At 36.7% G+C, this 10742-nt stretch overlaps 1 protein-coding gene across 1 annotated transcript; it reads left to right on the plus strand.

Annotated features, from left to right (window-relative positions):
* Nucleotides 1-66: 66 nt before the first annotated feature.
* Nucleotides 67-9611, plus strand: Nsun5 (Nop2/Sun-like domain containing protein 5). Its single transcript, XM_019041765.2, has 6 exons — nucleotides 67-395; nucleotides 2513-2813; nucleotides 4751-5007; nucleotides 6316-6431; nucleotides 8082-8254; nucleotides 8952-9611. Exons 1-6 carry the CDS (start codon nucleotides 285-287, stop codon nucleotides 9425-9427), a joined length of 1434 nt encoding a protein of 477 aa, XP_018897310.2. The 5' UTR covers nucleotides 67-284; the 3' UTR covers nucleotides 9428-9611.
* The last annotated feature ends 1131 nt before the right edge of the window (nucleotides 9612-10742 follow it).

Raw genomic sequence — 10742 nt, forward strand, 5'->3', positions numbered from 1 at the left:
CAAGATGGCTGATGGCTGTTGGAAATCAAACTGTCCCAGTTTCATTCCTTTCTTGGTCGATGTTTTCGATCGTCGATCCAGCGTGTTGAAAATTTGTGATTCCCAGCTTCGTGCAGTCAATGTGCAGTTTTTTTTCTTTCTTTAAGCTTTCTCTCCTGCAATCAATGTAATGATTGCGATCTGCTAAGGTTTCACTCCCAATTTCAACCAGGTTACTCTCCATTTTCTTCTCAGAACCCTCACTTCGTAATGGTCAGCTCCTTCACACTGATTCCCTCGTGAAGATGAGTACACAACACACCTTGCGATTCTACAAGGAAGCAGCAAAAATCCTCAGGACATACAAACAATTTGGTGTGAGCATCAAGTCCCAAATATACAACCTCAAGCACTTTGTAAGTAATAGCACAATTAATTGATTCGTATCATTCACCACATGTACGTTGTCGAGAAAGCATGGGAGAAGCAAGCGAGAAAGGGCCTCAGACAAAGGTACTTACGCAGAGTTCTAAAAGGCATTTTGGAAGTAAAGCAATGCACCAATTTTAAATGGTCCTACACAACTTGCATGGTAGAATCTGATTTGACCACGGATGCAGGAGATTAGAGCCATTGTTCTATAGTTTCCGAATCATAATTGGAGCGCAAGTCATAGCGTAGACCTTTTCTACTAGCAGTCTCCCAGCTGCTTTCTCTAGAACTCTAAGTAAGCCTGGTTTACAATGAAAGCTGGGCGAAGTTGAATCCCACTGTTCTCATGGCACCATTCTGAACGCAAAGCAATGCCAGGAGCTTAGTTCTCAGTTTTGCTGCTAGATTGTGTACTGAGGTTCGTCATCAGAATAAGTATATGAGCCATAGAGTCCAATAGAGTTGCAATGTATTGGAGCACCAATGAAGTCAATTCAAGAACCCCAGCCCATTCCAAGCCCCTTGTTTGACGAAAGAGTGAACCTAAGTAACAGCATTTTTTAACACGGCGGCTTGCGGGAGAATCACGGGCTGCGAGTGGTTTTCTGGATTTTTTCATGTAAATCTTATTTCTGCAAATTTTGGCAATTAATGTGATCAAAATCATATCAAATCAAAACAAGTACGAAACTCCTGGTTTTTTTTAAAATAAACTTTACACCTGTATATCCTGAGCAAAGCCCGTAGCGCAGTCCTTGCGTAGACGACATTGCCTGTCGCCGCACACTAGTCTTAGGAGTCCTGGAAAAAATAGCCTCCGAAAGTGACTACATCGGGGCCCTAGTACTTTACGACTATTGTACTCTATGCAGAAGTTTAAACATCTTTAACTTTTTACCGCATGATGCAAGAATTGTTGCACTGTGGCAGATGTAAGCTGTTGCGTCCATTGGAAATCAGGTTTTACTGAATTGATTTGTTGAAGAGAGGGCAACATACGAAAAACTTGGACTTTCGACTAAACTAAACCGAAAAAAAACAGCCATGATCAACCAAAACCTGGAGACAAATTATAATCTGAAATCAAAATAACTTAAGACTACCACTGAGACATTGATTTTTCAGCTGATATAAAGTCCTAATGGCTAGTGAAAATGTATGAGAAGTAGGATACACTGTGCGTATGTCAAATCAAGTAGCTCTTTTAAGTGAGAGTGCAAGTAAAGTGACACTCATTGAGGGTTGTTTTACCGAATCATCAGTGGAACAAGCGCACCAATCCAATGAAGGGTATGCAAAAATTAACAGCGAGTAGAAGTTGGGCAAGATAGCACCCTCAAAAAATTTCATATTAGCTGATAGTCGCTTGATTGTGGCAGTCCCAAAATTTGATTATTTTGTCGGCTTCAAAAAAAACTACTTAAGGCTTTTTTTTTGCCTGCTGTTTTCTTCGGAAAAGTATAATTCTCTTACTGTTGGCAGTTACCTCGCAAGTAGAGTGCTACAGAACTGCACCTAAACAACTTCATTTAAATAAGTTTTCCGGGTACCTGGTTGTCGTTCCAGGAAATGTTACCTAAAGCTATGACATGGCATACTTCTAATGCCAACCTGATTCTGTGACTGCATCAACTCACTATACTAATGTTCAATTTTGCTACTATTTTAAGGCACAGCAAAGTAAACAAATAAAAAGAGTCAAATTTATTTCCAAAGGAGCTATTGAAAATATTGAATGATGAAGCCACTAAATTTATCTTTTGCTCTCAAATACCCATTTTAAGCATCGATAATGTCCTTACGAAGATGATAATGATTTGTTGATGATCTCTCACACTCTATTTTTTAGGGAATGTGTCTTCCGATTCTCTTTATTTGGTATTTGTGTATATATTTAACCACTCTTTGATTTAAGTACTTAATGCCAAACTACCAGACACCATTTTATGTGTAGTCCAAATTGACAACCTGACATGAGTCATGGCTTGGTCAGATTTGCATTGCATTTCTTTTCAAACTTTAATGTATACTCCTCCATTACTTTCATCATTGATACTCTCCAATTTTAGTTACTTATTGGAATTTTTCTTCAAATTTACAGAGTAAAAAAGCCTTGTATGCTCTTATCATCGAAACACACAAACATGAAGCTATCATTGACAATTTGCTCAAATCCTGTCCCATCGAATTCGAGCCAACAAAAAAGAAGTACTTGAAAAAAAAGAATGATTCGCTGCTAAGAATCATGGTTACTGAGCTACTGTGGGGGAAAAAGGAGCTTTTGCCTGAATCCAAACTCGTGTCAATCCTCCTGTCGAACCAAGAAAAGTTATTAAACGAATTGTCGAAACAGGAGAACCAAAATCTGTTAGGCAGCATCAAAAAAAATTTCTCTCTCAAAGGTAGGAAATTGTTTTTTATTTTTACTTCATGATAATTGATTGCTTTGGTGTCTTTTTCGTTTGTTTCAGGTCTTATCCATTGATGCTCCTTGAATGAATTTTCATTCTTGAGTTTATCTGCGAAGGATGCTGATCATCAACATTTCTGACCTCTTCACCTCAGTCTTTCCTTCTTACTCTTAAATTTTACTCCTCTCATCTAAAACTTTTACAAAAATGGATGAACCTTCACCCCCCTTCGAGCAATCATATCTCAATTTTTAGTGCCATTCTTAACTCATCAGCAAATGTCAAACTGTCTCATTTAACTTATCAATACATGTTTTATCTATCTGTTAAATAGGTCTCAAGATTTGAGTGCTCCGAAAATTCACTTTTTTAACCTAACTCTGTTTGATTAACCGGAAAAATGGTTCCGGCAAAGTTTCATTAAAATTGAATAAGTGCCTCCTACAGCGAATGTAGTAGATCAAGAGAGGAGAATCTACATGCTGTCGTAGGAAATTATTTTCCAATCTCACCGAGAAATTCAGCAACCACTTTGGCCTATTTGATCAATATTTAGGGGCATTAAGGGTTTTTTTCTCCCGAAACAATTTCTGACGAAAACTCAATGTCTTTTGACACCTCAGAATCGGGCTTTTTTAATTGGTTAAGCACTTTCACAGCTTTCTCAATAGACTTTAGTATTTTTATATGTACAAACCAATTTATACCTTGATTGCAATTGTTGAGGTCCGTTTTGTGCATGGTACATATCAGATTTGAACACTGGCAGATTGTTATAGTTCTTCGTAAGATGTATCCAGAGAAGACACATCTCTTCCGCAGTATCTTAAATTGCTCCATTTAATGTAAATTATTCAGCTTGTTTTCAAGTTCTAAGGGGGGTGTTGAAGTTCATCCAAAAAATCACTTCTTTTCAGTATTTCTCCTCTATTTTGTTGTCAGGCATCAATCAAAAATTATCATACAAAGTTCAACTGCATTTAAATTGTTGAGATACTCGTTGAATTAATCATGTCAAGGAGCAGTGTTTTGGGGCAGTTGTTCTGTTATAGTGTTGCCATGTTTACACTTCCTTTTGCAACTTTTTTTGGAACAAAATACGTATTCAAAACCTATTTTGATGTCACTGGTTTTGCGAACACTGTTTACTCCGTAATATTGGCTGTTCTGATGGTGAACTGCATTATATTCAGTTACGCATATCGTGCTTATCATGAACATGATCACCCTGTAGAAGAATCCAGGGAAAAGAAAAAGGATTAAAAACCCCTCTATTAGCAGGTATGTATGGTCGGAGATTTTAAAGCAGTGTGTATCTCTTTTCAAAACATTAAGTCAAATTGTTGATCTATCTTTGTTACTTACTTCAAAGAGACAGATATCGCCTCATTTTTAAAGTATGTTGAAGCTCTCTAAAATTGAGGTCCCTAATCTGTAAGGATGTTTCACACTTGAGATCTAAATTGTCATTCACGTGTACCTAATGGCTGGCTACTCACTAATTTCCTATCAATTACAAGTTCAATCATTGTTTCCAAAGTAGAGTCAACACCAAATAAGTTTAATTATGCACCTTTAGACTGACCGAAGATTGTCTGATGTCATTTTAGTATGAAAGGTAAATGCCAGAATCAAGATGGCGGATCTTCTTTCGCAGTCTAAAAGTGCATTAACTTATTTTTCGTGCGTGGTATCTACCATGATTTATACAAACACATCTTGTTGTCAATATTGCTGCTAAGATTTGAAAATCCTCTAATGATGAAAAAGTTCCCGCTGTAAATCTTGGACAATAAATTGTAGCACAGGTGGTTGTTCCACAGTGTGTAATGAACCTTCAATTTTTCGGAAAAATCATGCTTCTTTAATCTTTTTTCTTGTAAATTAGTGAATGAGCCTTTGTCAAAAAAATTTTCTTCTTGTTTCAGTTACCATTCCACGGTATGTGAGGGTTAATACTCTGCACTGGTCTGTGGAAGAAGCAATAGATTATTTCAACTTTAATGGCTGTGAGCTGTTATCAACGGGTGACAATTATGAATCATTTCTGACCACTGTGAAACATCTATCGGACAGTCAGTACGTTCAGGATATGCATTTAAAAGAAGTTTTTATTTTCCCTCCTCAAACGGAATTCTTCAGTGATGTAAAATATTTAGAAGGATCTCTCATTCTTCAAGACAAAGTGAGTTCATTAATCTGAATACCCTGTTCTTATTTTGTACCACTTAAAAATACAGTAAAAACTCATTAAGGCTCTAGGAGGCTTTTTATGGCAACTATTTCTCCGCTTAACACGAATATTTTCGTCAAAAGTGGCCTTCTTTGGCAACCTGGCATCGAGGAAACAGTCGTTGATAGTCTACAAAATTTAGAATTCACTAATTTCAGAGATGCTCACAAATCGAAAATGACTCTTTTCAAATGAATGTCACACTTGTGTATGATAATTTTTTAAGGAAAATAATTCTTAGAACTGGAGTAGAGTTCCTTTATACCCAGAGTTAAGACAACTCGATTATCAGCTGACTCGCAGCCGGCCTTGGCTGGCCATGGAGGCCAAAACGAGTGCACCCAAACGAACGATATTGAAGGATAAGGATCAGGAATCCTGCGATGTCTGTCACACAGAAACAACAACATCAACAAATTGATCAATTAAAAAGAAAATGAGATTGGTTTGTGAACAATTTCTTAATCTATTTTCATTTTGGACCGATGGAAATAACAATTTACTCTTGATAAACCACAATTAGGTAATATTTTCATTATTCTTGTCGACATTCGAGGTACCGCCATCTTGGTGCACTCGTTTCGGCCTCCATGAGCGAGAACCAATCAGAATTGGATTTTTTTTTAGGCCACTTTCAGCCCAACCAAAAGTGAGTTGTCTTAACTCTGGGTATAAAGGGACTCTAAACTGGAGAAAGGAAGAAAAATGAACAAATGTCACATAGGGAAATGGCACCACTTAACATAAATTTATGTGGTAACCAGTGGGCCAACTGATGATCCATGCATTCAGGTTTATGTGGCATTGGTCAATTCTTTTCTTTCCCCAGTTCTAGAAGGTTGTTTGTGACCTCATGCCTTGTAGATTGCAAAGCAAAGAGTGCTCTATGGATAGAAAGAGAGGATTGTTCGATGGAACAGCCAACTGGGAGCCCTGCAGAAGTCTTAAGAGAGACACCATTATGGTAACCTGAGAGGTCACAAGTTAGCCCCTTATCAGTGTTCTAACTTAGAGGCCATGGGCATGAAAGCAGAGCAAAAAAAGTGTAGTTAGCAGGGTTGCTCTTCATTGCAGAAAAATTTCAAAGTATGCTGCAAGAGGATGGTTAACCAAGAGGTAATCCCAAACATTGCATTACGATGTAATTTCAGATGTGCCCATATCTGTCCATCAGTCGATGGATTAATTAATTTTTTCATTATAAGCTGCTAACTACATCCTAGACTGTATTGTAACGGGAATTGTATTTTCGGTTTGCAGGCAAGCTGTTTGGCAGGACACATTTTGAATCCTGAACCAGGAAGCACTGTACTTGACATGTGTGCAGCTCCGGGAATGAAAACTTCCCACTTGTCTGCTATAATGAGAAACGAAGGGTAAGTGAATTGATGTGTGTGTACAGAAGTGCACAAAGTTCCGAACACAGATTGTTTACTGCGATCCAACGGTTTCTGTTTGGTGGTGACCGCTGCAAGGGCATGCAATTTACCAAGCCTCTGCAGTTCATTCCTCAAGTTTTGGTTCATTCGCTTCTCATTTCTACCCTTCAATTTCTGAATCAGAATTTCTTTTGTGCTGTTCAAAGTTTAACTGAATCGCCATTTTCTTGAACAGATACCATAGCTCCTAGGAGCTAGGAGCTGTACAAATATTTGACAAATATTTTTGTCAAACCTCAACAAATAGTTGTGTCCAGGAGAAAAATTCTGTCCATAGCAAAATATTAAATACATGCAAGGTAAGAAAAACTTGATGAAAAAGCATGTATTATTAGAAACCCCATAGAAAGGAATTTTTGGGAAGTTATAAAAAAGCAAGAAAGTTAAATGATGAAGTATCCGTGAACACCTGATTTATCTTTTTATGGGAGAGGAATCTGCGCTCTAGTATTTATGTTGCAGGCAAATAGTGAAATCAGGCATTTTGTCAAGTGCCTAGGCAGATAGTTAAATTTTGATGGTTTACAAAATTTTTAAATTCATGGCGAAGATCTTGCGAGTTTTCAATATTTTTGGAAGAATAACTCATGAAATCTACGAACTCTTTTTGTCTCTTCCTCTTCAATTGCTTCTCATATTTTCGAAGGTTAAAATTCCGAAAATTCTGTATTTTATGACATGCTGAAAATTTCAAGACAAATGGCTGTTCAGAAGCTAAAAATTGTTTAAAATACTATTGTGTGATGCAAATTTTTACTGAAAATTTTTTCTCACATGAGCAATGAATTATTTTGTGTAAAATTAAAAAAATAATCAAAATTTCCAACTAAGTTGGGATATTTGACTCTTTGCCTAGGCATTTGACAAAATGCCTGATTTTACTATTTGCCTGCGACATTTAGATCATGGAGGCAACCATACGCCTAGGGTTACCTTTTGGCAACGCACTGAATCGGGCACATCCCAATGGGAGGGGCTCCATGCGGCTGCTGAGGTCCAGATGCCAGTCGCAACTCAGATGACAGCCGAGTCTCACACCAAAGACCCAAACTCGTGGCCTTGGCATCTGGGAATGGTGTCCCCCTTTTCCCTTTTTTCACCCAACCTATTTTTTATTTTTCCAAGTATTTGTAAAAAAAGTCCAAGAACTACTTCTAAGTAAAGTGATATGCTGAATGCACTCACTCTGAAGAGTTCTAATTTTTAAATGCATCTCACATTTTCCAAGTTCACTCAATCGCATGCTTTAGGGGTGCAGAATCTTCCAAGCTTCCACATTTCCTCGCGTCTGCGGGCTAGCTTTCCCCATTTTTCTCATTGGTTTTCCACAGAATTTCCCACCAGTTTAAAGAAGATTACCTTTTTCTTCTGTTTTCCGATGTTTGACCCTTCAAAATGTTCTCTCCTTTCACATTTTTGGGGGCTTTTTCACATTTTCATGCGCCTGGGCAGGTGCATAATTGAGCATTTTCTGCACTCCTGGCATGTTTTTATGGAACAGAAGGTATTGTAAGAGAATCAACTCTTCAATATCTGTGGTAGTATTTATCCCTCTTTATCTCGATTATCACTAAGTATGTTTTTCAGGTGTATTTATGCTGTTGATCGTGATAAAAAACGATTTGAGACTTTGAATAAAATTGTCAATTGGCATGGAGCAACCTGTGTCCAAACAATCAACGCAGATGTTCTAACGATCTCAACAGAGCAGTGTGAAAATGTGCGTTACATTCTGTGTGACCCTTCCTGCTCCGGTGGAGGTAGGTATTCGCTCTGTTTTCAACTATTGTAATGGTTCATATTTTTTATAGCTGCCTCTACATGCTATCAATATAGGGCTTCTTCAAGGTGCGTGTTGAAACCAGCAAAATTGCCCCTGAAATAATTGTAAAATTTGTTTGCCATATTTTCCAGCTTGAGTAATTCATATGAAATCTAGGGGTGTTTGAAATAATGTTTATTCTAAGCTATTGTTACCAATTGCTTTAAATTACTGACACCTTCTGATAAGGCGGTCTTTGTTGGAAACGGCTGGCATTATTAAAACTGTGAGAGTTTTGAGTCAAAGCATTGTTGCCTGGATATCTGTTTGTTAGACTGTTTATCCTGAATAAGAGACTCATAGCAACAGCTCATTTTAGCCAGTTCTGAAAACTCAAATAGGCATTAGTAAGGGTCCTCCTTTTATTGTTACATTTCAACCAACAGTACTTCAAACTGTCAAGCTAACCTACCGAAAGTAGATAGGACACCTCTAGTAAAATCCATGAAGAGGCCAGTCAGAATCAGAAATAAATAATCAATGGAAGTGAAGTCTCGGAGTGAGATGGCAAGACTTGCTTCTACCTAAAGTGCATCGAAAATTATGCCAGCCACTTAAAATGTCAACGTCGTTGGATTTTTGCTGCCTCAGTTTTCCGGAAAATGAATTTATAACAAATTTTATTCCTGTTGCAGGTATGATGGGTCGAAAAGAGGGTGCTAATGATCATAAAGACGAATTTCGGTTAAGAAAATTGGCGAATTTTCAAACTCAGTTACTTCTCCATGCCCTTAGAGACTTTCCATCAGCTGAGAAAGTAGTGTACTCAACTTGCTCAATGGAAATTCAAGAAAATGAGGAGGTCATCAGCGAAGTGCTTAGCAAGGTCAAAGATTTTAAACTGGTTGATTTGAGAGCCAAAATTCCGGACTGGAAAAATTTTGGATCCAGTGATTACAAATGTGGCAAAAAGTGCATTTATTGTCGAGCAGATGAAGACCTGTGTAATGGGTTCTTCGTTGCACTGTTTAAACGGAAATCTAAAAAAAATAAACAGATAACGATGGAAAATAAGGACAATGAAGGTGACATATTAAATGAACTTGAAGAAAATTCAATAAATGATAGTTGTAATTTTAAGAAGAAAAAAAATAAAAAGAAGAAGTTCTAACGAATTCAATTTTTTACTGTCAAGTGATTCAATACATATCATTTTTTTCAGAACAAAGAAATTTTATATGTACACATGCTTCAGCCATTGTTGTTCTTAAAATCTATCTGTGTATGAAATGATTGTTGAGTTCCTCATTTTTATCAAATGAAATAAAATTTAATTATTTCTCTTCTTTTGGTAATATGAGTTCAAACACCTTTTCATTTCTCCAAGATTGTAACTACATATTAATGTTTCTGACTGTCCAATCACGGAATACTTTTGTCAGACTTTGATAGGGTGTTTACCATTAAAAGCCCTGGTTGAATCATAAGCTCTAAACAGATTTGAGGAAACGTACAGAATCCTCAAATTACAGAACACACATTAGAATCCCTCTGTTGTGTTTTTTATTTATTGAAGTAATATTTCTTATCAATAATGCGAAATCAGAAAAACCCACATCTTGATTGCTATGTGTCAAAACTTCTGTTCATGTTTTATTTTTTCAAGTGAATATCACAAGATGTCTCCCATGATATTTTTAGAAAATATTCATAGAGATTCCACGAAAAATCACACAATATTTTGTGCTGCAGTGTTGAATGTTTTTCCTATTTTCAAGGAAGTTTTTAATGAGACGTTGCAACTCAAAATGTATGTCTTTTCAGTTTCACCATTGCGTGACTAGAGAAGAAGAGGGAAAACATTCTCAATCACCAGAAACAACTATAGATGAGTATGTTGATGCCTGAAGTAATAAAATGAAAGCAAATCCTAGCTCATGTTTTATTTTTTTTTTTTATTAAATCAACTTACTTTCCCTTTTGACATTTTTATTATCTTTCACTACAAACAATAAAGCAGTCGGAGATTTTGAAACATAGCAATGGAGCCAGGCAGGATCCTTAGCAAATCAATTAGCTTGTGTAACATTTTTGAGAATTATTAGGTTCTCAGTTAAATGTGATCTCAATGTCTGGTTCCCAAACTGAATCAATTTGTCTGAAAACATAAGAATGAGTTTTTTATAAACTTCTCAGATGCATCAACATTAGCTCCAGAAGACCTATTCCTATTAGTTAATTAGAAAGAGGATCAATAAATAACTGACATGGTCATTGAGTATTTTTTTTGTTATGGACATTTTTGAGAAGCTTTAAGTAAGGTATCAATTACTTTAAACAACCAAAAGAAAGTTTCTAATTGAAGATCCTGCCCCCTTGTATCAGCTTGGAAAATATGTTCCAAAGGACAGACGCATTGTTACTGGCTGTATTAAACTCAGAATTACTTAGAGTCGCACAGTAATATTGTCGACCAGGCAATATTG

The sequence above is a fragment of the Bemisia tabaci genome, chromosome 3 (assembly GCF_918797505.1).
Source record: "Bemisia tabaci chromosome 3, PGI_BMITA_v3".
NCBI lineage: Eukaryota > Metazoa > Arthropoda > Insecta > Hemiptera > Aleyrodidae > Bemisia > Bemisia tabaci.

Bases quoted from the DNA above. Each gene is read 5' to 3' on its own strand.
- Nsun5 (XM_019041765.2), top strand. From the start codon at position 285: ATGAGTACACAACACACCTTGCGATTCTACAAGGAAGCAGCAAAAATC. The intron at 396-2,512 runs GTAAGTAATAGC...TCAAATTTACAG, and splicing joins TATACAACCTCAAGCACTTT to AGTAAAAAAGCCTTGTATGC. The intron at 6,432-8,081 runs GTAAGTGAATTG...TATGTTTTTCAG, and splicing joins GCTATAATGAGAAACGAAGG to GTGTATTTATGCTGTTGATC.